This window comes from Heterodontus francisci, chromosome 7, assembly GCF_036365525.1.
Source record: "Heterodontus francisci isolate sHetFra1 chromosome 7, sHetFra1.hap1, whole genome shotgun sequence".
Taxonomy (NCBI): domain Eukaryota; kingdom Metazoa; phylum Chordata; class Chondrichthyes; order Heterodontiformes; family Heterodontidae; genus Heterodontus; species Heterodontus francisci.
This window is the reverse complement of record NC_090377.1, coordinates 132820321-132848246: the sequence shown is the minus strand read 5'-3', so window position 1 is coordinate 132848246 and position 27926 is coordinate 132820321. Positions and strand designations below refer to the sequence as shown.

The window sequence follows — 27926 nt, the reverse complement described above, 5'->3', positions numbered from 1 at the left end:
AGAGAAGGTTAAGGGGTGACCTCATAAAAGTTTTCAAGGTGTTAAGAGGTTTCAATAGAGTAAATAGAGAAAAACTATTCCCTCTGGCAGGTGGCTCAATAACCAGAGGTTATAGGTTCAAAATCATTGGCACAAGATCTAGAAGGGAGATGAGTAGAAATTCTTTTGATCAAGAGTTGTTGGGATCTGGAACTCTACATGAAATGCTGGTGGAAGCTGATTCCATAAATAATTTTACAAAAGAGTTGGACAGTTATGATGAGGATGAGGAACTTACAGGGATATGGACAAAAAGCAGGTTTGTGGGACTATGCATGACTGCTCTTTCAAAGAGCCAGTATAGGAATGATTGGCTGTAAGGCCTCCTCCTGTGCTTTTATGTCTATTATTCTTTATAGACCAGATTGGATAAGGACAGCAAGTTTCCTTTCCAAAAGGACTTTTACTGATGCAAGCTTTTTATTTCCAGGTTTTGTCTTTTTTCAAATTGAATTCCAATTCTCAAACAGGAATAGTGGTATTTGAGTTCACATTCTCTGGATTATTAATCCAGTAGTGTAACAACTGTACTATCATACCCTATATCCTGTATGCCCTTGCATGCAGTCCTCCAGTACTCTCTAAGTATGAAGTCAACCTTTTCCTTTGCTCCACTCCATGAATGTATCCATAGCTGAAAATTATTGGATCACAGCTTAACGAGTGAGCTCTGTGTCATGAATTGTTCAAATATATTTTGTTATTAATTTTTGTTCCAATATTTAAAAGTATTTTCTCCTCCTTCTCTGGGTGAAGCGCCATTTCCTGCTTGTGTAGGTGGGCAATCAGTCTGCTTGTCAACGCCACTGTTGATAATCCTACTCGTAAGTACTTGAGAATAGGCTGAGGTATTTCTCTCATATATCCCCCAACCCCCCACCCACCCTCATCTGTCCTTCCTATTGCTGTCCATTCAGAAGCATCTCTGCTCAGTGTGATCCCTGATGGCATGCCTGAGAATAGAAACATGCCCAGCCAGGCTCAGTTCTGTGCCCTGCCACTCCATGCACTGCCATCCTGTCACCTTTCCTTCTTAATTTTATTTGGTCTCCTTATATATTTTCTTCTTGTGCACCCAGAAGTGACATGGGTTTTTTTCTTCTTCTAGAATACACTGCTTCACTTCTGGGAGAGGACTGCCCATATGATGTCTCAGATCCACGAGAGTTTCAAGGGCTATCAGCCGTACAAATTTACCACACTTAAGGTAAGACCGAAAGGAGGCATGAAGCAAGAAGAGGCCCTTTAGACTATCAAGTCTCTTCCTTCCACAAACCCAACTATTTCATCTCACAAAAGGTCCCACAAGTTTTCAGTCTGACCCATTAAAACACCAAAATGTTAATCCTATAATACAGAATTGAGATTACAATCGATGTTCTCATTTGGGAATTTAACACACTAGTTGCTGCCTGGAGGGCTTTCTGCCCAATGTGGATCGATGATGTCCTGTCCATTGCCTCCAACTGGCCTCCAAGGCAGCAGGGAGCACCTTGCTGCACTCTCACTACTTCATCAGAGTCAAGGTAAGTTTTATGCAATGAGTTACGAACTGGAATGGAATGCCTGAAATGGTGGTGAGAGCAGATCCAATAATAACTTTCAAAAAGGAATTGATAAATAGTTGAACAGGGAAGATTTCTGGTGCTGTGGGGAAAGTGTAGTGGGACTAATAGGAGAGCCGGTACAGGCTCGATGGGCTGAATGGCCTGTACTGTATTGTTCTATGATCTATAATTATTTTCAGTCAGAAGTATTTGCACTGGCTGCACAACTTCATCATTAAAATAAACAAGCAGCATAAATATCACATGCTGCCTGAGTCACTTGCAACAGATTCCAGGCAGCATTGGATTTCTAGGCTTCATTCATACAGTACACTAGGGGGTCAGTAATAAATTGGTTTGTGGGTCTTCTGAGTGTAGCTTGAGCCCTCTATCTTATAGTGTAAATGGTAAAACAAACCCATTGTGCATGTGTTAGCTCTTTCAAAGAGCTATCCTATTAGTCCCACTTCCCTGCTCTCGAACAATACAACACAGAAGATGACCATTCGGCCCATCGTGCCTGTGCTGGCTCTTTGAAAGAGCTCTCCTATTAGTCTCACGCCCCTGCTGTTTCCCCACAGCACCAAAAATCTTACCTGTTCAACTATTTATCAATTCCTTTTTGAAAGCTATTATTGAATCTGCTTCCACCACCCTTTCAGGCAGTGCATTCCAGATCATAACTTTGTGCCATCCATTTGTGCAACGGTGACTGCAATCCAATCAGTCACCAGATGGCACAATGTTATATTTTGTCTGATTACGCTCCTGTAAAGCACCTTGGGAGGTTTTACTGCATTAAAGGCACTATGTAAATGCAAGTTCTTGTCCCGTCAGCCCCAGTTTGTATTGGATTGTTAGAAAGAAGGAACTTTCGTTTATGTAATACCTTTTCAACATCTCAAAACATCCCAAAAGGGCTACACTGGCAACATTTACTTTTGTGGTGTAGTCACTGTGCTTCCTTTAAACAGAGAGCAGATCTTCCCCAGGCCACACTGTTGACTTCTGGCCATTTTTAGAGCAGCTTATCAAAGGGCTGAAAGCAGGCCACTTGACTGGCATCCTGGCCATAGGGAGACCAGCAAGGGGTTCAATGAATATTTATATATAAATAGAATAATAATGGATGGTCAGAACTCACTCATGCAGCAAGTGATCAACTAGACTTGCATTGTACAGCAGAGAATTCACCTTACACTACAGCCCTACAGTCAGTACTGTTGGTCAAGGATTATCTGCAGTCAGTACATGGAGGCTATGACCCGCTGAAAGATGAGGAAGAGCTTGCAATTTTACATATTACTTGTCATATCCACAGGATATCCAAAATATCAGGAAACATGGCAGCAAATTTATACACCACAGTATCCCACAAACAGCAGAGAGATAAATGACCCATGAATCTGTTTTGAGTAGGGGATGAATATTGGCCAGGACACTGGGGAGAACTCACTGTTTATCATCAGATAGTGTCATGGGATCTTTTAAGTCTCCGAGAGGACAATGGTACCATCAACTGACATTAATATTAGTCATTGCTGACTAAAGCTGGACCTGGAGTTGTGTTGTTTGCAGGTTACTAGTGAAAGTGTTCAGTGATTGGAGTACTCCAGGATTCAATAACATGTAACACCCTGTAAAATATTAGACCCAACAAATAATCACCTCGTGTCTAGTTGTAATTTACAGGGTCTCTTTTCAGACTTTAAATGTTGTGGTTGTTTCTTTTTAAATGTACAGAGCTTACAGGACCCACTTAATCATCTGACTGAGGAGGAGCTTAACCGGAGAAAGGAGAAAGAATGCATAACTGATGACATAGATAAGTAAGTAAAGATTCCTGTAATCACAAACAGGGGAGGAGATGGATGGAAATAGCTGTACCTCACTGGGCAGCAAACACATTGTTCACTTGTTGAACACAAACATTTTTGCCATTTTTCTGACACTAAGAAATAGGCATGGGCAATATACTGTTGCTCCAAAACGTGTCTGTCTATAAGGCATCTGTGTAGTTGATTTTAGGATCAGCTCAATCATCATTTTATTCCAATCTCCAGTGCAAAAATTCTTCCAGATGTTTTCACTTACAACCTTCCTCAACTGTCTGCCGGAGATCAGCTAAAATTGACTTTAGAGCTAAGGATGACTCAAACCTATTGATCAACATGTGGAAGAATTTCCTCACATCTGTAAACACTGGAATAAAGTGGAAAGGGAGCTTACATGTGTTATCCACATTGCACACTCCCAACAAATGGCCTGAAAGACAAGTATGATTTACTGAGTTCCATTGTAGATGCCAACTGTGGCACTCTCGTCTCTGAGTCAGAAGGTCATGGGTCACAGGAACAAGAGTAGGCCATTTAGCCCCATGAGCCTTTTCTGCCATTCAGTGAGATCATGGCTGAGGCTGATCTGTGACCTAACTCCATATACTTACCTTTGTCATATCATTTTTATCTTTGGTTAACAGAAATCTATCAGCCTCAGCTTTAAAATTAAAAATTGACCTGACATTGATTGCCATTTGCGGAAGAGAGATCCAAACTTCTACGCTTTGTGTGTCGTGTTTCCTAACTTCACTCCTGAAAGAAAAACAAGAAATGCTGGATTCACTCAGCAGATCTGGCAGCATCTGTGGAAAGAGAAGCAGAGTTAACGTTTCGGGTCAGTGACCCTTCTTCGGAACTGACAAATATTAGAAAAGTCACAGATTATAAACAAGTGAGGTGGGGGTTGGGCAAGAGATAACAAAGGAGAAGGTACAGATTGGACCAGGCCACATAGCTGACCAAAAGGTCACGGAGCAAAGGCAAACAATATGTTAATGGTGTGTTGAAAGACAAAGCATTAGTACAGATTAGGTGTGAATATACTGAATATTGAACATCAGCAAGTGCAAACCTGAAGAAAAACAACCTGAAAAAAACAGTGGGTAAGCAAACTGAACAAACTAAGATGAAATGAAATAAATGCAAAAAAAGATTGTAAAAAATGTAAAAAGGAATGCAAAAAAAAAAGGAAGAAAAAATAACCAAAAATGACTAATGCTTTGTCTTTCAACACACCATTAACATATTGTTTGCCTTTGCTCCGTGACCTTTTGGTCAGCTATGTGGCCTGGTCCAATCTGTACCTTCTCCTTTGTTATCTCTTGCCCAACCCCCACCTCACTTGTTTATAATCTGTGACTTTTCTAATATTTGTCAGTTCCGAAGAAGGGTCACTGACCCGAAACGTTAACTCTGCTTCTCTTTCCACAGATGCTGCCAGACCTGCTGAGTGAATCCAGCATTTCTTGTTTTTGTTTCAGATTTCCAGCATCCGCAGTATTTTGCTTTCACTCCTGAAAGGCCTGACTCTAATTTTAAGGCTGTGTCCTCCAACCCTGGATCCCCCAACCAGCTGAAATAATTTATTTCTATCCCCTTCATAACTTGAGAACTGCCATTAAGTCACTTCTTAATTTTCTAAATTCCAGAGAATACATCCATAGTTTAGTTTAGAGATACAGCACTGAAACAGGCCCTTCGGCCCACCGAGTCTGTGCCGACCATCAACCACCCATTTATACTAATCCTACACTAATTCCATATTCCTACCACATCCTCACCTGTCCGTATATTTCCCTACCACCTACCTATACTAGGGGCAATTGCTAATGGCCAATTTACCTATCAAACTGCAAGTATTTGGCATGTGGGAGGAAACTGGAGCACCAGGAGGAAACCCACGCAGACACAGGGAGAACTTGCAAACTCCAGACAGGCAGTACCCGGAATTGAACCCGGGTCCCTGGAGCTGTGAGGCTGCAGTGCTAACCACTGCGCCGCCACATAGTCTGTATAATCTCTCCTCGGAATTTAATCCTTGGAGTCCAGATATCATTCCAGTAAGTCTACACTAGACTTTCTCCAAGGCCAGTATATCCTTCCTAAGGTGTGGTGCCCAGAAATAAAGGTGTGGTCTTAACCAGGGTTTTGTATTGTTGCAGCATGACTTCTAACCTCTTATATTCTGTTCCTCTGGATATAAAGGCTAGTATTCATTATTTATTTGTACTGTCCATGAGATTTTAATGATCTGTGTACATTGTTTGCCAGAGTCTCTTAGGACCTCTGCTCCTTCTAGCTTTTCACCATTTAGAAAGTACTGTAATCAATCCTTTTTGAGTCCAATGTGGATGACCACACACATGCCTGTATTGAAGTTCATTTGGCACAGTTTTGCCAATTCACTGAATCTATTAATATTTCTTTGTAATGTTGTGTATCCATCTACACTGTTTACAATAAAAACAGAAAATGCTGGAAATACTCAGCTGGTCTGGCAGCATCTGTGGAGAGAGAAACAGAGTTAACATTTCAGGTCTGTGACCTTTCATCAGAACACTGGTTCATAGAGCTGAAATGTTAAATCTGTTGTCCCTTACCTCTTTATTTGTCCATGGCTGTTTTTTTTGGGCAAGTAGAGCTCTTGGCCCTTAGGGGTATAACTGGTTCTGGATCACAGTAAATTCTTTTTTAAATGCCTTCCACTGATCTTCTGTTGTTTTACTCATTAACAGATTTAGCACACTGTCCACTTTACTCTGGACAGTCTCTGTTTCATCCTGTTGAAGTTGGCTTTACCTAAATCTAGAATCTCAGTAGCTGTTCATAGTTTCTCTCTTTCAAATACAACATTAACCTCAAATCACATTATGGTCACTATTAGATAAATGTTAACACACCATTAGGCTGTTAACTAAATCTGGCTCACTGCTCATTATTAAATCTAACATGGCCTGCCCCCTTGTTAGCTCCACGACATATGTTGCGGAAAACTACTCTGACGCATTCAAGAAATTCACTGACCAGAGCTAGCCCAACCTACGTGCAATTTAAAATCCCCCATTAAAACCATTCTGCCTTTATTACAAACATTAATACATTGTGACTTCACAGCTGCTACCAGGGGGCCTATACACTACCACTGCAGTCGTAAACCTTTTTCTATTTCTTAATTCTACTCATTAAGTCTCCACTGCCTGCTTATCTCTTGTTACATCATCTCTTATCATAGGTTCAAGCCCCACTCCGGAGACTTGACCACAAAATCTAGACTGTGAACTCACTGCAATGAGGGAGTGCTGCACTGTTGGAGGCATCGTCTTTCAGAAAAGGCAATAAGTTGAGGCACCATCTGCCCTGTCAAGTGGATGTAAAATTTCCTATGATACTATATAGAGAAGAGCAGTGGAGTTCGCCCCAGTGTCCTGGGCCAATGTTTAGCTCTCAACCAACATCATTAAAACAGATTATCTAGTCATTACCATATTGTTGTTTGTGGGGCTGTGTGCAAATTGGCTGCCATATTTCTCTACATTAGAACAGCGACTAAACTTGAAAAGTACTCAATTGGCTGTAAAGCACTTTGGGGTATTCTGAGGTTGTGAAAAGCGCTATATAAATGCAAGTTTTATTTTTTTATCATTTTTGGTTGGTAATAAGGTCCCCAATTCTTAATAATTACATTATGTGATATAGTTCTGGCTATATAGAACCAAAGATCTGAGATTCTCTGGATGGGGAGTTTAGTTGGCAAACACCTAGTGGTATTTAGATTTTGAAAACACACTTGGAAAGTCAAACATCTTGGACCCATATGCAGAGGGTTTTCCATGACATCATTTGCAAAGTAGTTACATGGAGTAACTTACATAATGAGCATTATTATCTTATCTGCCAATTGAAGCCAATATATTCTTCCTCCATGCTGTACTCCAAGCTGGTCTTAACACTGCCATAGTCTTCCTCGCCATCACTTTGTACTGCTTTGACAAAATTCATTTCATGTGAAAATTGAATGGCTGTTACATTATCTGATGTAGGTGTGATCTCCCTCATTCATCATACTGTGACTTAGAAAGCTCCTTTTGCTCGAGTGCGTCTTGCCTCTTAATTTTATGGCTTTATAAAGTTCCTTATTACACTTTCCCTGATGGCTCACTAGGGAAAGGAGCATTTGGTGTAACACATGCCATAGAGACAAGATGTGGGGGTGGGGTAGAGCATCTGACAACTGTGGTCACTGTATGTCAGTGTCTTAGAGAACTTGTCCATAGTATCCTTGCTGAACTCATGGACTATTCACTTGCATGTGGAGAATGAACTACACTCAACGTTTGAGGGAGATGATATATCAGTTCAGTAATTTTTTTTGATGCAGCTGTAATTCCAACTATTGTTGAGGACCACTTGAAGGAAGTGGTTCACAGTATACCATGCTTGTAATTTTCCCTATACACTGGGCTCCTGATTTCAATCTTGCAATTGTGGGTAGTAATGAAATGGAGGCAAAATAAATAAGTTCAATCATCCTAGCAAAACTGGAGTCAATGGGAATCGGGGAAAACTCTCCGCTAGTTGGAATCGTACCAAGTGCAAAGGGAGATGGTTGTGGTTGTTGGAAGTCAATCACCTCAGCTCCAGGACATCACTGCAGGAGTTCCTCAGGGACCCAACCATCTTCATCTGCTTTATCAATGACATTCCTTCAATCATAAGGTCAGAAGTGTGGATGCTCGCTGATGATTGCACAATGTTCAGCACCATTCATGACTCCTCAGATGCTGAAGCAGTCCGTGTAGAAATGCAGCTAGATGTGGACAATATCCAGGCTTGGGCTGATAAGTGGCAACATTCGTGCCACACAAGTGCCAGGCAATGACCATCTCCAACAAGAGAGAATCTAACCATCTCCCCATGACATTCAACGGCATGATGATCGCTGAATCCCCCACAATCAACATCCTGAGGGTTACCATTGACCAGAAACTGAACTGGAGTAGCCATATAAATACCATGACTACAAGAGCAGGTTAGAGGCTAGGAATCCTGCAGCGAGTAACTCACTGACTCCCAAAACCTGTCCACCATCTACGAGGCACAAGCCAGGAGTGTGATGGAATACTTCCCACTTGCCTGGATGGGTGCAGCTCCAACAACACTCAAGAAGCTCAACACCATCCAGGACAAAGCAGCCTGCTTGATTAGCACCCCGTCCACGAACATCCACAAAACACTTAGTGAAATTTGCCAGCAGGCCTGTCAACCAAACCAGCGACCCCCTCTGTCAGCACAGCATTTTCTGCAGATATCTCATGCTATAGCCACATGATTAGAATTGACTACACTCATTGACTAACATTCACTCCCTCCATCACCGACACACAGTGCAGCAAAGCACCAAGGCTACTCAGGCAGCACCTTCCAAACCTGTGATCTCTACCACCTAGAAGGACAAAGGAAGCAGATGCATGGGAATATCACCACCTGCAAGATCCCCTCCAAACCACGCACCATCCTGACTTGGAATTATATCACTGTTCCTTCATTGTTGCTGGGTCAAAATCCTGGAACTCCCTTCCTGATTGCACTGTGGGTGTACCTACCCCACATGGACTGCAGCGGTTCGAGGAGGCAGCTCACCACCACCTTCTCATGGGCAATTAGGGTTGGCAATAAATGCTGGCCTGGTCAGCGATGCCCACATCCCATGAAACAAATAATTTTTAAAAAGGGCCTTTATATGTACTGTTTGAGAGTTGCATCCCCTTGCTGGTGAGTATGAAGAGAAAACAGCATGGATCATCTGGATAAGAAATACCATGAATGGAGACTAAAGACTCACATAACACTATCTGCCAAGGGTTTCAGATGAAGGGGTAAAGGATCACTAATGGTTATATTTTGAAAACCAAAGCCATATGAGAATAAAAGCAAGTCCAGAGTGAAAAAAGGCCATAGACTATTCTCCTTGTGAAATACCTTTGCCTTGTTTAGATTCCTCATTGGAGTCTTTATTGCTGGTGCAAGGTTAAGGTCACTGCCAGCAATTTCTGCAAGTTGTTTGGAATACCCATTACAATCTGGCTAGTAATTGCATCTCAGGGGATGCAGTGATGTGTATTGTGCCAGGAGTACTTGGTATTTCTGGTTTGATTGTTTGCATTATGCCTCGATGGGAACCAGTTGAGCAGGCAATTAGAAGTATTTTATACAGATCAGTGAATCAAGCTGATTCATCGAATTTTGAATGCCCCTTGGAGTAGTTTTGATTAACAGCTGTCTGTGGGGTGAAATGTGGGTCAGACCTCTGCAAGGGGTGCAGCTAATAAATCTGTATAGTCCTGTTGAAGGACATCTTTGTGCCCAGGAGCTTCATGGTTGTGGGGTGAAAGGTGGTTGCTTGGGCTTAGTTCAGCAGTCAGTCTGAAGCCAGCAGAGAGGGTGAGCTGGTCCCAGGGCTGCTGATGTTTAATCGTGTATGATGTGAGTAATCGTGCATAATGGATCAATCTTGCGTTAAGAAGAATCTTCTGTAGTGACATTTCAAAGAGATTAGTAGGTTATAACTGCTGCAGACGCACAGTTAGTAATTAGTACCATTTGTATACCAGTTGTTACGACCAGGTGAGAAAGCTGTCTAGAGGTCTTTTACTGTCTTCACCTGGTCTTATTGTAACAGAGTTTAATTTTAAACACACTGTGTTTTGAGCTCCCCCTCAGTGAATCCTTGTTCACCGCTTTCCAATTTTTAGGCAAAGAAATGAGCACACCAGGTTTTCTTGGATTTAAAGAAGAAAAGTGAAATTTCTTAAAACAAACTCTAATTTGGTCAACGCCTACGGATATACGATGCACCCACTCTAGCATGCACACGCGATACACACATGCAAATAGGGACAGAAAAGAGCAGAAGAAAAAAAGAGGTTTGAGGCAGTCTCTGAGGGGTTTCTTATTACTGTTTCTGTGTTTCCAGCTCGCCGTAGACTCTTTGATTGTAGACAGCTCTTACTTTTCATTGGGGCCTGGTATTCTTCTAAACCTTGTTCACGTAGGAGACTTTTCTCTCTTTGAGCTCACGTGTCTTCAATGGGTCTTTCGTTTCGTGAGAAAGAGATGGGAGCAGACAGGAGCAAACAGCTTTGAGTTTTAACCCTGTGGCCAGTTCAAATTCAAAAAACTTCAACAGTCAGTTAGTCATGTGACTAAACTGGTATGACCATGTCTGTTTGTGTATTTGGTCATCTTACAAGTTAACCTGGAATGCTTCAATGTCTGGTAATCAGAAGTCCATTGTGGATTAAATTGGAGTAGGGAGTGGCCCCCTTCGTCCATTTCAAGTACTGTCTGTTACTTTGCAGATGTCTTTCCAGTCGGGGTCTTGGCAATTCCTTGTGATAGGCCCTCTTTTCTTCCCAGCCACAATTTTAAGTTTTAATGTTCATATGGCGAAATAATGTATGCCTCAGTCTTGATAGGTGGGAGCCTGCATGACATAAGTTAAATGTACAGAATTAAAGAATGTTTATAAATGAGCCAGAGTTCATTCCCCTGATCACAGTCCAGCAACTCCTGCTTGAACGTGACTGTATGGCTATTGGGTGGAGAACAAGGTTGGGCTTAACTGTGTTCCCCTTCTTGGTTGAGAAGCCAGCTGACATTCTGGGTTTGCATATGAGGGGCTTGATTTAATGGCCACCCGGAAAGGGGCTAGTAGGCAGGGGGCCCATACAATTGCGATGGGAGGCAGGGGGCGGAGGGCCCAACGTACCTTGATTAAGTCGGGGATAGGAAAGGCTGAAGCTGGCCTTCCTGTCCAGAGGCCAATTGAGGCCCTTGAGTAGCCTATTATTGGCGCTGGAATTAATCCAGCAAGGGTGGAGGCGGAGGTAGGGGGGGGGGGTGCCTCCCACACGGGGGAAGTCTCCCACTGAAACGAGGTGACCTCCCTGTGGGCTGGGGGTGGGTGGGGGCCTCCTTCATCGGCAATCCACCTCCTGTAACGCCCCCACCACCCCCCCACACACTCATCGTCAACCTTCTACCCCCACCCCCCCCCACTCCCCGCGGAGTCATTGTCAACCCTCTACCCCCCCCCCCCCCCCCGCCCCCGCTCTATGCACTAAGTGTCAAACCTCTACCCACCACCCCCCCCCCCCCCCCCCCCACACACTCATCATCAACCCTCTAGCCACCGCCACCCCGCCCCCCCCCCTGCAATCACTAGGGCCTGCCGGACTGCCTCAGTGACCCCAGCTGTCACTTACCTTTGGTCTGGAGCTGCACCACTGGGACTGCTCCCATGCCTCCTGTATTACTGGCAGTGGCCACCGCTCCCAGTGGTACTGCCGTTACTACTGAGCTGCTGGTCCTCTGATTGGCCAGCAGCTCTTGGAGACAGGATCCTCATGTTTAAAGGGGCGCAGACCTTGACGCCGAGCACTTAAGTGCCTGTGTGCTGTTGAATCACGCTAGTAGGGTTCTCCGAAAGGCCAAGGTGGGGTTCCCACCACCTATTTGGGCCTGGTGCCCCACTAGCGCAACTAAATCCAGCCCAAAGAATGTTCTTTGGGCTAAGATACTGGAATGGAGCTGGTTCTAATGAACCCACACACACACACAAACAAACTACCTCTTCAGAAAAGATGGGGAGATAAACTTGAGGATACAACAAAGAAGGCTGCTAAATGTTGTAATTTATAGTAAGCTGTTAGGACCAGGTGAGAAAGGTGTCTTTTTCCTGGTCTTATTGTACAGGGTTTAATTTTTAAACACACTGTGTTTTGAGCTTCCCCTTGGTGAATACTTGTCCACCACTTTTTAATTATAAGGCAAAGAAATGAGCACAAACAGGCTTCCTTAGGTGTAAAGAAGAAAAGTGAAATTTATCAAAAACTTGAACTCTAATTTGGTTAACGCCTATGTATACACACTGTGCCCCACACAAGCATGCATATGCAATACACACATGCAAATGGAGACAGAAAAGAGCAGAAGAAAAACAAAGTAAAAATGTTTGAGGCAATTTCTGTTTCTGAGGGGTTTTTACTGTGCTTCGAGCTCGCTGTAGTCCTTGATTGTAGGTAGTCTTGCTTTTTGTTGGGGCCCAGTATTCTTCTTAGACCTTGTTCACTGGAGGAGACTTTTCTTTCTTGGGATTCGTGTGTCTTCGGTGGGTCTTCAGTTCCATGAGAAAGAAATGGGAGCAGACAGGAGAGAGATCTTTTCAGTCCAGGAGCAAACCGCTTTCTGAGTTAAAATTCCCTGTGGCAAGTTCAAATTTAAAAAGACTCCAACAGTCAGTTATGTGACTAAACTGGTCTGACCACGTCTGTTTGTGTATTCGGCCATCTTAGCAGTAACCTGGAATGCTAGCCTCTCCACCTTCAATGTCTGGTAATCAAAAGTCCATTGTGAATTAAATTGGAGCAGGGAGTGGCCCCTTTGTCCGTTCCAAGTACTGTCTGTTACTATGCAAAAAAGATCTTTCCGGCGAGGGACCTGACAATTCCTTGTGATAGGCCCTCTTTTCTTCCCAGCAGCAATTTTAAGTTTTAACATTCGTGTGGCGAAATAATGTGTGCCTCATTCTTGGCAGGTGGGGGCCTGCATGACATCTCCACACCCAGGAGAATGAAATGCGATTTGAAGAATAACCAGCAGATTTCATTACAAGGTTTGAGAGAAATATAAGATACATGAAGAAAAATCATGCATTTCTCTCATTCATTTCTATTCATTCATCAATCTTAAAGCCTATTAAAGTTGTCTTTTCTGGGTGCCAACTGCCCTTTTTCTCTGACTGTAGGGGAGGATTCTTTGTTAATTTCCCCTTTGTTCTCTGGGACACTCCTACCTGCAGGTATGTGTGCAGACTTGACTGCACACTCATCAGGCACTTCGACTAGGTTAGGCATCACCCTCATGGTTTCTTTGCCCCCTAGAGGTCTCTTTGTCTCTGCAAGTTCCTGTAAATGCTGTTAGCAACTCTGGTGGTGTGCCTCTAGAGTCTGCATTTACATAGGAGGATTCAGGGTCTAACTTTTCACATTTTTCTGGGTTGGCTGACTGGACAGTAGGGGTTTTCAACCGGGATTCCTCCCGGACTTCCTTTAACCTGCCCTCTTGGTCACTTTTTCCCCTTCTCTTTCTAAATTTTTGCCAGCCATGTGCCTGCCTGTCCCCTTTTGTTCTCGGTGGGGTCCTTTACAGTTCACTAGCCCTCTGCTGGAGGGTCCTCCTACCACCAGTACAGGACTTAGGGGTGCAGGTTTCACTGTAGGTTGGGATTTCCCCTCAACCTGGCACATGTGGCAACTCCTGCAGTACTCCACCACATCTTTGTGGAGTTTTGGCCAGTCAGACTACTGTCTTATGCGGGCTTTAGTCTTTTGTATGCCGGCATGTACAGCCACTGTAGTCTCGTGTGCCCTTCTTAATATTTCTCCCCGGTATCTCTGTGGCACCCCGAACTGCTTGCCCTCAGGTCTGTAAGAACTCCATTTCCTCAACAGTACCTCATTCTTTAAATAGTAGCACTCACGGACTCCCTCTGCTTCACTTTCAGACTGGACAACCTGTGCTAACTCTCGCAATACTGTGTTGGCTCACTGAGCCTCAGCTAGGGAAAATTCATTTAATTCATTCCCTGGGTCTCCTAACTTTCCAAGGAAAGTCTCGGACAGGCAGACCTATTGGTCGTTTGCCTGCAGTGCCAATGCAGTCTCCTCTGGGGAGTTGGTTTGATCATGGCCTGATCCACTACGCATTCAGGGAAACTGCAGGAGGGACCGTCTTCTGCCATTGCCCTGTCTCTCTGACTTCCTGCGGTCTTTCTTTCACTGCTGGGGGGGCTACCACCATCGCTTCCGCCAGATCATTACCTAGGAGCAGGTCAACCCTGTCCACAGGCAAACTAGAGACAATCCCTACGGTGAATGGTCCTGAAACTAGGTCGCACTCCAAGTGCACCACCGCGGTGTACAGATACAGGCATACACTGCCCTCCAATACCATTCACCACCATTTTGGTGTTCACTGCAATCTCTGGGGGAAAGGTCAGGCCTTCTTCCAGTGAAAGGGATCTAGTGGCCCTTGTCCCTGAGAATCACTATGGACTTGCTTTCTCCACTTGAGGGATATGGGGTTACTTTCCCTTCAGACACAAAACCCTTCCTGGGTAAGCTTTCTGGGTTGCACTCTTACTGCAGTTAAAGCCACAGCTTGCTGTGCTGTTCTTTCCATCAGGTCCCCATCTTCACTGAGCGGGTGTGCCTTGATTAACCCTACCGGTTTTTCCATTACTTTCCAGCAGTCAGCTTTTAAATGCCCTGCTTAATTGCAATGGAAGCACACAGATCTCCGGGTCACACTCTTGCTCACAGCACCTTCCTTTTTGGCTGGAGGAGGGCCCCCTGTGTCTCCTACTTTCCTTTCTTTCCCAGGACTGCCTGGGCTGCTATCACCTTCCCACCCTTTGTCCTTTTCTGATTTGTGGGGGTGATTAGGAAAGGTTCTCCCCGGGAAACCAACTTGTAAATTAAAGCAAACTCATCGGCCAGAACAGCCGCTTGCCGGGCTCCCGAAACCCGCTGCTCCTCTCCATGTGTCTTTGTTGAGAGTGGGAGAGAGTTTTTAAATTCCACTGACAGGATTACTTCTCTGAGAGTCTCATAGCTGAGCTTTATTTTTAGAGCCCTGAGCCATTGGTCAAAAGCTAGCTGCTTACTTCTTTCAAACTCCAGATAAGTTTGATTAGCTTGCTTTTTGAGGGTTCTAAACATTTGGTGGTAGGCTTCGGGTGCTAATTCATATGCCCCGAGGATAGCATTTTTGGTCAGTTCATAATTTGATGAACTTTCATCTGGCAACAAGAAATAAACCTCTTGGGCTTTTCTGGGGGGGTTTGTTTGCTTTGCAATGAGAGAGTCCAGGTCTCAGCTGGCCATTTTAGCTGCCTTGCCAGTTTCTCAAAAGACACAAAAAAACATCTTCTTCATTGAATTTTGGAATTAATTGAGCGAGTTTTAGCAATCTTGTACCCAGCCCTGAATTATGCTGCTCCATATTAGCCATGTTTTCACTGGGGTTACTCTGTAGCCCCCTAGTTAACTCAAGCTGCTGCAGCTCTCTCCCTTTGGATTCTTTTCGGAATATTCTTTCTCTCTCTCTCTCTCTCTCCTCTTTCTCTCGTTCCTTCTCCTGTCTTTCTCCCTCTCCCTCTCTCAGGGACTTTGGTTGAGGGATATATATTGACCAGGAAACCCATCTCCTTCCCACTGTATCTATTCTTAAAGTCCTGCTTCAGTTACTTGTCCTGTTTGTATGTTTGAGGCCCCAGCCAGCTCCCTCCCTTCAATTTTCATGGCCTGCTCCCTATCCCTCTAAATATTACAAATAGAGGATGATGTGTTGCAGAACGAGCAATAAAGAGAGACAATAAGGACAAGAGAAAGTTTAGAAGTAGGAGCGACAACTAACGGCCAGGATGTAGAGTAACAAATTTGCAAGGAAATTGCAGAGAGGGGCAAAAATTATAGGGTAGTTATAATGGGGGACTTTACTACTATCTCCGTCTATATTTGGATAATTAGTGTGAGGGGCAAGAGTTCCTAGAGTGTGTTCAGGAAAATTTTCTTCAGCAGTATGTTTCCAGTCTAATGAGAAAGGAGGCACTGCTAGACCTGGTTCTTGGGAATGAGGTGGGCCAAATGGATCAAGTGTCAGTAGGAGAACATTTTGGGGACAGTGATCATTGTATCATGAGGCTTAGGCTGACTATGGAAAAGGACAAAAACAATCCAGAGTAAGAATAATTAACTGGGGGAGCGCCAACTTCAGTGGGCTAAGAACGGATCTGGGATGAGTAAACTGGAGTCAAAGGTTGGCAGGAAAAACAGTAGCTGATCAAGGAGCTACCTTCAAAGAAAAGGTGTTTTGGGCACAGTCAAGGTATATTCCTTCAAAAGGGAAAGGTAGGGTAAACAAAGCCAGAGATTCCTGAATGACAAAAGAGATAGATAGTAAGATAAATAAGAAAAAGTGTGCTTAAGACAGATGTCAGGTAGAAAATACTATTGAGAACCAGGCTGAATATAGAAAGTTCAGAGGGGAAGCAAAGAGAGAGCATGAACTGAGACTGGCAGCTAATATAAAAGGGAATCCCAAAGTTTTCTATAGAGATATAAATTGTAAAAGGGTGGTATAAGGAGAAATGGGGCCGATTAGGGACCAGGAAGGGGATTTATACAAGGAGGCAGAGGGCATAGCTGAGGTATTGAATGAATACTTTGCATCTCTCTTTACCAAGGAAGAAGGTGCAACCCAGGAATGGAGAAAGAGGAAGTAATTCAGACACTAGAAGGGTTTAAAATTGATTAGGAGGTGATATTGGATAGGCTGTCTGTACTTAAAGTAGATAAAGCACCAGGACCAGATGAGATGCATCCAAGGATACGGAGGGATGTGAAGGTGGAAATTGCGGAGGCACTGGTCATAATTTTTCAGTCTTCCTTAGACTCTGGGGTAGTGCCAGAGGAATGGAGAATTGCAAACGTTACACCCTTGTTCAAAAAAGGATGTAAAGAAAAGGCCAGCAACTACAGGCCAATCAATTTAACTTCGGTGGTGGAAAAACTTCCTGAAAGAATAATTCAGGACAAAATTAATAGTCACATGGACAAATGCGGGTTCATTAAAGAAAGTGAACATGGATTTCTTAGTGAAAATCATGTTTAACTAACTTGCTGGAGTTTTTTGAGAAGGTAACAGAGAGGGTTGATGAGGGCAATGCAGTTGATATAGTGTACATGGACTTTCAAAAGGCGTTTGATACAGTGCCACACAACAGACTTGTGAGCAAAGGTATAGCTCATGGAGTAAAAGGGACGGTAGCAACATGGATACGGAATTGGCTGAGTGACAGGAAACAAAGAGAAGTGGTTAATGGATGTTTTTCGGAGGAATGTTTGTAGTGGAGTTCCCCAGGGGTTAGTGTTGGAACCCTTAATTTTTCTAATATATATTAATGACCTAAACCCTAATGTATAGGGCATAATTTCAAAGTTTGCGAATGATACAAAACTTGGAAGCATTGTGAGCTGTGAGGATAGTGTAGAACTTCAAAAGGACATAGACAAGTTGGTGAAATGGGCAGACAGGTGGCAGATGAAGTTCAATGCAGAGAAATGTGAAGTGATTCATTTTGGTAGGAAGAACAAGGAGAGACAATATAAAATAAAGGGTACAATTCTAAGGGGGGGTGTAGGAGCAGAGGGACCTAGGTGTATATGTGCATAAGTCATTGAAGGTGGCAGGACAGTTTGAGAGAGCGGCTAATCTAGCATACAGTATCCTGGACATTATTAATAGGGGCATAGAGTACAAGAGTAAGGAGATTATGTTAAATTTGTATAAGACACTAGTTCGGCCTCAGCTGGAGTACTGTGTCCAGTTCTGGGCGTCACACTTTAGGAAAGATTTGAAAGCATTGGAGAGAGTACAGAAAAGTTTCACAAGAATGGTTCCAGGGATGAGGAATTTCAATTATGAAGATAGATTGGAGAAGTTGAGACTCTTTTCCTTGGAGAAAAGAAGGCTGAGAGGAAATTTGATAGAGGTATTCAAAATCATCAGGGAAGATAGGGAGAAACTGTTTTCACTCGTAAAAGGATCAAGAATGTGAGGGCACAGATTTAAAGTAATAGTTAAGAAAAAGAAAAGTGACATGAGGAAAATCTTTTTCACACAGCGAGTAGTTAAGGTCTGGAATGCACTGCCTGAGAGTGCGGTGGAGGCAGCTTCAATCAAGTCATTCAAAAGGGATTTAGACTGTTATGTGAAGGAAGAATGTACAGGGTTGCAGGTAGAAGGCGGGGAAATGGCACCTAGTGACTTGTTCATTTGGAGAGCTGGTGCTGATACGATCGGCTGAATGGCCTCCTTCTGCACTGTGAAGAGAAACAGAAGTGAAGGTATGGGAGAGAGAAAACAAGTGAAAGAGCAGAGAGCGTGAAACAGAAGTGAAATAGCAGTTTGCATTATAGAGGTAAAGGAGCTGGAACAGTGCAATATTGAGATAAAAGATAAGAAAAGTGAAGGAACAAAAACATTATAGAAATGAAGGCGAGAGAACTAGAAGTCAAAACTGAAAGCAAAAGGGGGAGAAGAGGTGAAATAAGAGAGAGCAGTACAGAGGAAGAGTGGGGGTCGGGGGGAGCATTCTGTGAACCTGCCTAGCAAGGTAGGAGGGAGAAAGAGAATCCGCAGGAGAGAGAGACATGAAGATGGAACCATAGAAATTATAATCAGAGGAGGCTTTTTGGCATATTGTGCTTGTCCCATTTCAGTGCCACCTCCAGGGAGAGAATCATTTCTGGGGCTATCTGAAATTGGAATCCCAGGTCTACTTCCAGGTCTCCATGTCAGGTGAGGGGACAAGTAGAGCAATCGAGACATGTATAAATAAAAGGACTAGCATCTAGAGAGAGCATGAGAGGCACGTAGAGTGCTAGGCGCAAAAATAAAAATAAAGTGAGATACAGATTGAAAGAGAGATACAGAGAAATACAAAAGTATACAAGAGGCTTATAAACACAGGAGACTGATATGAAATAACTGAAACAAAAAAAAGAGGGACTGAAAATAATTCCTAGATAAGTTTAGAAATTACTGTTGCTCATTGGGGGTGGGGGGTGGGGGGTGATGGAATTGCTTTGTCCGCTATTTTAATGCAGGCTTTTACCTGTTTAGCATTATCTGCCAATATTACTAACACTGATTTCTAGGCTCTAGAGGGAGAGGGTGTTTGAAAGGTGCACAGAGGTAAAAGAGGTAGAGTTTGAGTTCTGGCTGGGATGCTTTTTCAGTACATTAGATGTCTAATATTCCTGATTTTTCTTTGAATCTTGAACATTTTTACACCTTAAGTTAGCCTCCTGAACTCTCAATTTTATTGTTACAGGTGTTGGAGGATATGATGCAAGCTGGTAGGATGATCAGAAGGTTTCTCCATATGATGTAGTTTCATTTGTTTTCAGGTTGGTGCTTCTGGATGAAGATGAAGAACCTGGACCTAGTGCAGGTAAAAGACTGGAAGGGTCTTGCAGCCACGATGTGATGTCAGTATTACCAGAGGGGTGCAACAATTCCAATTCCACTTCAAGCAAGATTAATCTAATCTGTGATCAAAAGTTTTCTCTCTCCACATACTCCTCCCACCCCCACAAAAACATTTAAATTCCATCCCGTCCGTAAGCAGTAATCACATTCTGCCTTGTTCACATCTTCAGAATACTGCAAAGCTAAGCCAGTGAATTAATGGGAAACTCATGACTTATGTAATCTATCCGTTTTCCCTGGAAAAAGCAGCAACAGCTCTGCTGGCTATTGCCTGTTGCATTACATGGGATTACATAGTATTTACAGCACAGTAACAGGCCATTTGGCCTAACAGATCTATGCCGGTGTTTATGCTGCACACAATACTCTTCCCTTTCTTCATATCCCCCTATCAACATATCCTTCTATTCCTTTCCTCTTAAATGTCTTCATGCTATTCGCCTCAGCTACTTCTTATGGTAGTGAGTTCCAACTTCTCACCACTCTCTGAGTAAAGAAGTTTTCTCAATTCTCTGAACCTGCTTGGCGGTGCAAGAGGGTGGCTAATCCTCTTGGAGACTGATTTTATTCATCAGTTTGTCTCATGTGAAATGATCTTGCCTCACTGAATCCAGCTCTTGCTGAGGGTTCAGATGGGGAGACTGATGAAGAAGAGCTCAGTGGTCCTGATCTTTCCAGGGAGTATGGGGAAAACCAGGTGATGTCGAGGATCTGTTTACTGCCCAGCAGCCAGCCACATTGACAGGCTGGCTGCCAGGCAGGAAAACAAGTGGCAGGAGGCTGCAGCCAGGGACGTCTCTGCCAATCTCATTGGTGAGGCAGGCCAGAGATTTGGCGTTATACATTACTGTATATTATAACCTGAGCTGGTCAGCACCTTTGAGTTGTCCAAATCTAACTGAAAGTATAGTATCAAAGCATTCTGTAGTTGGCAACTCTTCTTTGTTGTTTTTATTTGCCCCTCCTGTTCCAACCCTTGCACTGACACCGTAGCATAGTACGAATACCTCTCCAAATTGATCTTGGATGTTGCATATCAGTACATTATACAGCTGCAGAAGACATCCCAGGTAAGCCTGATCCCCTCTTTGCCTAATGTCCAAATTGTGCCCACTTTCTGCTAAGGGTTATTGAGTAATAATGAAGGGTGGATGATTTTCCCCTCTTTAGACCAAGAGTGCTGAAACCAGTTATAGAATCCGACCTGCTGCTGTTAGACTTGAGGTCAGTTAACTCAGCATAAACCAGGAATCAAATCTGGTTTGTATTGCTCAGTACTACATGAGGTAGCGCCTTTACCCATCGAGTCATGAGGGCAGAGTTTGACAACTTCTCTAAGTAGTCTCCTCAGTTCAAATGTTACTGTACATTATCCACAAGAATGAGAAATAAATTATATTTATGTGGCTGTCTGCAAAGCCAAATTATGAAAGAGTAAGTCTTTCTTCCAGAGATGTGGCTTCTTAGATTCAGTACCTGATGTATGTGGAGCAGAGGATTCTGTTCTCACTGCCTAAGGTTTCTTAGCCGTCTGGATCTGTTGAGCAGTAATGCAAGTACTTGGTCATGTCATGGAAACATGCAATGAGTGATGTACATTAAGGTGGTACTCTTGTGTGGCTGTCAGTTACTCATTGAGTGTACTGTCATGAGGCCAAGAAACCAGCAAGTCACAAAGACAGCATCAGAACATATTAAGTTGACATTGTAATGGAACAGTGAAGCATGTGCCCATCAGTCATCCAATAATAGGTCGGCTTTGTCAAATGGGCATTCTATTATACAGCAGTAGGGCTGTGATGTTGTGGGGAGCAGTGATTCAGTCACAGAGCAGTAAGGTTGTATTGTCTTGGAGATAATTGGTCAGTACTATGGAAGACTTAACAATGTTGATTTATCGAAAAATATTTTAAGGGATTACATAGCGTTTACAACATAGAAACAGTCCATTCAGCCCAACAGGACCATGCCTCAGCTTCACACAAATCTCCTTGTACTGAACTTTGGCATATCATGTTCGTGTGTCAGTGTTCTTTGTTCATCCATAGTGCCCACAGGTTGACTTCCCAATTCAAGCCAGTTTTTTTGGGAGTGGTGCTAAGCATTCTGCATCACTGCACAAAGAGGGAGTACTGGAATGGAGAGACGGCCTTGATTATCTTGCTGATTGTGGAATGAGATTGGTATAAACATGACCGTGCATCTTTTCCCAGCCTTGTGTTATAGGGAGGGGAGAATATACATGTTTTTAGTTTTTTTTAGTCCTAAAGTTCTATGTCTTATAGCCTCATTTTGTGCTGCTCCACACTAACAGGGAGTCAGAGTGAAGTACTGATGAACATGTCTGGCCAGGATGCCACACAGCTAGCTGCAGAGCTGGAACCATCTAGCAACACACAGCAATTCTGTGAGATGGGTAAAAAGCATGTGCATGCTCTCACTCTCTTTTGGTGTTGGTGAGATCTTTTATCTGAAGCTCTAACAAAACAATACCTGTGTTGACTGCCATATTTTATGTAGGTATCAACATGATGGTCACAGTCTCATTTAAAGAACTGAATTGGATGAGCATTGCAGTAACAAACGATGCTGCATATTAGGAGCACAGGAAGTAGAGAAGGCCATTCAGCCCTTTGGCCCTGCACCCGATATTCAGTTACATTATGGCTAATCTGCACCTCATCTCATTTACCCGCCTTTGATCGCCATCTCTTGATACCGTTATCTAATTTTAAAAAACTATCAGTATCGCAATTTTGAGTTGCATAAGTATGGAACAGGAAAAGGTCAATCAACCCACACCTTGCACAGTCTATTTAAAAACGAAAAAAGTCAAGTCTTGCATTTAAATAGTACCATATCTTAATCTGGTTTATGAAGGACTTGAAGGATAATTTGTTTGATAGACACTTTTTATCAGCAAGACTCAGAGATAACACTCTCACCTCTCAGTCATGGGTTCAAGAGCCACTCCAAAGACTTGAGCACATATTCTATATTACAACTTCAATAGTAGTGTTGCGAGAGTGCTGCATTGTCGGAGGTAACATCTTTCAGATGAGACACTAAACCAAGGCCCAGTTTGCCTGTTCAGCTGGATATATAGTATCCCATAGGACTTGGAAAACAAAGATGTAAATGGGCTAGAGGAGCAGAAGGATCTGGGGTCCAGATACACAAGTCACTAAAAGAAGCGACGCAGGTTGAGCAAACAAAACACTAGAATAAAAACAAGAAATGCTGGAACCACTCAGCAGGTCTGGCAGCATCTGTGGAAAGAGAAGCAGAGTTAACGTTTTGGGTCAGTGACCCTTCTTCGGAACTGACAAAATACTGACAAAACTAACAAAACACTGGGTTCATTTCTAAAGGCTAGATTTGAAAAGCATAAAAGTTATGTTAAGCTTCTATAGAGTCTTGGATTACTGTGAACAGTTCTGGTCTCCATGTTATGAAAAGGATACAGAGACAGTGGAGAAAGTGCAAAAAAGATCGCCAGAACTGATCAAGAAAGATTAAACAGGCTCGGCTCATTTCTCTAGAAAGGCATCTTCAAGCTAATGAAAGGGTTTGATAGGGTAGACGTAGAAAAGATGTTTTCCACTTGTGAGGGTACCAAAACTAGGGGCCACAAACATAACATAGTCACTAATAAATCTGATAGAAACATCTTTACCCAGAGAGTGCTTAGAATGTGGAACTCACTATCACATGGAGTAGTCGAGGTGCCGAGCAGAGATGCGTTTAAGTGGAAGTGAGATAAACACATGAAAGAGAAATGAGTATAAAGATATGTTGTGGAGTTAGATGAAGTAGGGTGGGAGGAGTCTCTTGTGGAGCATAAACACTGGCATGGACTTGTTGGCATGAATGGCCTGTTTCTGTGCTGTAAATACTATGTAGCATGATATAATACATTGGAGGAAAATTAGGGGAGTTCTCCTGGTGGGTTGGCCAGCATTTATCCCACAACCAACAGCAAAAACAGGCACCTGGTCATTTTTTTTTAGAACATTACAGCGCAGTACAGGCCCTTTGGCCCTCGATGTTGCGCCGACCTGTGAAACCATCTGACCTACACTATTCCATTTTCATCCATATGTCTATCCAATGACCACTTAAATGCCCTTAAAGTTGGCGAGTTTACTACTGTTGCAGGCAGGGTGTTCCACGCCCCTACTACTCTCTGCGTAAAGAAACTACCTCTGACATCTGTCCTATATCTATCACCACTCAACTTAAAGCTATGTCCCCTCGTGTTTGCCATCACCATTCGAGGAAAAAGACTCTCACTATCCACCCTGTCTAACCCTCTGATTATCTTATATGTCTCTATTAAGTCACCTCTCCTCATCCTTCTCTCCAAAGAAAATAACTTCAAGTCCCTCAGCCTTTCCTCGTAAGACCTTCCCTCCATACCAGGCAACATCCTAGTAAATCTCCTCTGCACCCTTTCCAAAGCTTCCACATCCTTCCTATAATGCGGTGACCAGAACTGCACGCAATACTCCAGGCGCGGTCTCACCAGAGTTTTGTACAGCTGCAGCATGACATCGTGGCTCCGAAACTCGATCCCCCTACTAATAAAAGCTAACACACCATATGCCTTCTTAACAGCCCTATTAACCTGGGTAGCAACCTTCAGGGATTTATGTACCTGGACACCAAGATCTCTCTGTTCATCTACACTACCAAGAATCTTCCCGTTAGCCCAGTACACTGCATTCCTGTTACTCCTTCCAAAGTGAATCACCTCACACTTTTCCGCATTAAACTCCATTTGCCATCTCTCAGCCCAGCTCTGCAGCCTATCTATGTCCCTCTGTACCCAACAACATCCTTCGGCACTATCCACAACTCCACTGACCTTAGTGTCATCCGCAAATTTACTAACCCACCCTTCTACACCCTCTTCCAGGTCATTTATAAAAATGACAAACAGCAGTGGCCCCAAAACAGATCCTTGCGGTACACCACTAGTAACTAATCTCCAGGATGAACATTTGCCATCAACCACCACCCTCTGTCTTCTTTCAGCTAGCCAATTTCTGATCCAAAGCACTAAATCACCTTCAACCCCATACTTCCGTATTTTCTGCAATAGCCTACCGTGGGGAACCTTATCAAACGCCTTACTGAAATCCATATACACCACATCCACTGCTTTACTCTCATCCACCTGTTTGGTCACCTTCTCGAAAAACTCAATAAGGTTTGTGAGGCACGACCTACCCTTCACAAAACCGTGCTGACTATCACTAATGAACTTATTCTTTTCAAGATGATTATAAATCCTGTCTCTTATAACCTTTTCCAACATTTTACCCACAACCGAAGTAAGGCTCACAGGTCTATAATTACCAGGGCTGTCTCTACTCCCCTTCTTGAACAAGGGGACAACATTTGCTATCCTCCAGTCTTCCGGCACTATTCCTGTCGACAATGACGACATAAAGATCAAGGACAAAGGCTCAGCAATCTCCTCCCTAGCTTCCCAGAGAATCCTAGGATAAATCCCATCTGGCCCAGGGGACTTATCTATTTTCACACTTTCCAAAATTGCTAACACCTCCTCCTTGCGAACCTCAATCCCATCTAGCCTAGTAGCCTGAATCTCAGTATTCTCCTCGACAACATTTTCTTTCTCTACTGTAAATACTGACGAAAAATATTCATTTAACGCTTCCCCTATCTCCTCTGATTCCACACACAACTTCCCACTACTATCCTTGATTGGCCCTAATCTAACTCTAGTCATTCTTTTATTCCTGATATACCTATAGAAAGCCTTAGGGTTTTCCTTGATCCTATCCGCCAATGACTTCTCGTGTCCTCTCCTTGCTCTTCTTAGCTCTCCCTTTAGATCCTTCCTGGCTAGCTTGTAACTCTCAAGCGCCCTAACTGAGCCTTCACGTCTCATCCTAACATAAGCCTTCTTCTTCCTCTTGACAAGCGCTTCAACTTCTTTAGTAAACCATTTATGTCATTGCTGTTTGTGGGACCTTGCTGTGTACAAATTGGCTACTGTGGTTGCCTACAGAAGAATAAGTACTTCATGGCCTTTAAAGCCCGTGTGACATTCTGAGGATATGAAAGGCACGATAAAAATGCAAGTGAGAGATTGCTGCAGCTAGAATCAGGAACTCAGTATATAGTGCTAGGTAGGGTGTGGTAACGTAGTCCTGGAACTTGATTAGCAACCCAGAGATCAGGAGTTCATAATCCCACCATGGCAAGTTGTGAAATTGAAATCAATAAACCTATTCACTTGTGGGATGGCACGAGAAAAATGACCATAAAAACTGCCAGTTTGATGGTAAAACCCAGCTAGTTCACAAATGTTCATTAGGACCCTTCTTGGTCTGTCCTACACATGACTTCAGTCCCACACTTTGTGGTTGACTCTTCAACTGTTCAGTTGTCAGGGCAACTAGAAAAGACAATCAATATCCATAACCAGAAATCAAATTTAAAAATGTGCAGGACATTCATAATTTAAAAATGTTAATAACAGCCTTGAAAATGGGTTCCCTGTGTTCATGCAGTAACACTTGCTGTCGATTACTGAGACAGATATCCGTATCAAGAAAACCCCACTTGGAAAGTTTCCAATTTTGGTGGCGTTGCTGGAAGAGTAGGGTTCTAGTTGCTCCTCCAGAGGGAATGAGAGGCCAATCGGCAAGTTACTTGGCTTGCTCAACAACTTGCATTTATATAGCACCTTTAACATAGTAAAATGTTACCATGTGTACCAAGGTATAGAGATATTAGGACAGGTGACCAAAGCTTGGTCAAGGAGGTAGGTTTTAAGGGGTGTCTTAAAGGAGAAGCAAGGAGAGGGTTAGGTTGGAATTCTCTCCTAGGTAGATGAAGGCATGGGCCACCAATAGAGGCCAGAATTGGAAGAGCATAGAGATCTCGGAGGGTTCTAGGGCTGGAGAAAGTTGCAGAGATAGGGCGAGGCCATGGAGAGATTTGAACAAAAGGATGAGAATTTTTGCACACCTTCCATTGCCTAGTTACTGAACCTCTTGGGATTAATGACGTGTGACACCAGGAAACTTAAAGGGACGATAAAACAATCACAGTAATAGATTAAAAGCATCATGTTGGTCACCTGCTTAAAATCCGGATTGTCCCTACACTCCATCTGTGCTTTTGGATAATCTGTCTGGTGCTGAGTCGGTTGTTTCACGTCGCAATAAAAAAGGTCTCATCTCTTCATTCACCTTCAAGCTAGCACCCTCACCCAGCCTTTATGTTTAGTGTTAGGTTACAGATACTCAGAAATATTCAGTCTGGTTAGCTGAGAATTTGCCCAATAAATTTTGTTACGGCCAGGTGAGGAGGGCGGGGTGGGGGGGGGGGGGTAGGCCTCAGGCTCCCCTCTTGCCCCTTTCTCTTATTTGATCGCTACAGGGTTTATTCCTTTTAAACAGTGGTTGTGCTTACCACCTCCGCGAGTGTTTTACCTTTTCCTTTACTGTGATCGTGAAAGAACCAATTGGACAAGTTTTCATGAGTTTTAACAAGAAAGAGGTACTTAAGAAGGGCGGCACAGTGGCGCAGTGGTTAGCACCGCAGCCTCACAGCTCCAGGGACCCGGGTTCGATTCCGGGTACTGCCTGTGTGGAGTTTGCAAGTTCTCCCTGTGTCTGCGTGGGTTTTCTCCGGGTGCTCCGGTTTCCTCCCACAAGCCAAAAGACTTGCAGGTTGATAGGTAAATTGGCCATTATAAATTGTCACTAGTATAGGTAGGTTGTCGGGAAATATAGGGACAGGTGGGGATGTTTGGTAGGAATATGGGATTAGTGTAGGATTAGGATAAATGGGTGGTTGATGTTTGGCACAGACTCGGTGGGCCGAAGGGCCTGTTTCAGTGCTGTATCTTTAATCTAAAACACTCTAACCCGATTTTAAAATACGCTACACATTCACACAAGAATCTCTCACACACACACACAAATAGATTACAGGACGGAAAATAGATTTGGTGGTTGGATTAAAGTCCAGAATAAATGGAACTTAAATACAGTCTGTAAATCCAGTAGTCCTTGGCTGAAGCTGTATTCTTGAAGACCTCAGCAAGGCTATGGGCAAAGTGCAGGAATATGGGATTAGAATAGTTGGGTGCTGTATGGCCGGCACAGACACGATGGGCCGAAGGGCCTGTTTCTGTGCTATATAACTCTCTGACTCTACCTCGCTGGTCAAAGTGCACTTTGGTTGGCCTGCTTTGCTCAGGGTTGCTTGAAGGCAGAATTGCAGTTGGCTGTCTTCCCCTTGTCGCTGGCTGTAGCAATCTGTAGGCTCGGAGGATCCCCCAGACGCAGACGGTTTTCACTTGATGTTTTCTGGCGAAAGGGAAAGAGAGACGGGGAGCAAC

The 27926-nt window shown here is 43.5% G+C and overlaps 1 protein-coding gene across 3 annotated transcripts in view; it reads left to right on the top strand.

Moving 5' to 3' along the window:
* Positions 1–27926, top strand: part of LOC137372330 (islet cell autoantigen 1-like) — a 114185-nt gene that overhangs the window by 66771 nt on the left and 19488 nt on the right. The window contains exons 8-11 of one of the 3 annotated variants that reach the window (XM_068036180.1): positions 1148–1246; positions 3330–3415; positions 19459–19502; positions 21855–21947. In XM_068036180.1, coding sequence (XP_067892281.1) covers positions 1148–1246; positions 3330–3415; positions 19459–19502; positions 21855–21947 — 322 coding nt within the window. Of the gene's footprint in view, positions 1–1147; positions 1247–3329; positions 3416–6656; positions 6828–19458; positions 19503–21854; positions 21948–27926 lie in introns of those variants that run through there. The other 2 variants (XM_068036181.1, XM_068036182.1) reach the window with 2 other exon arrangements.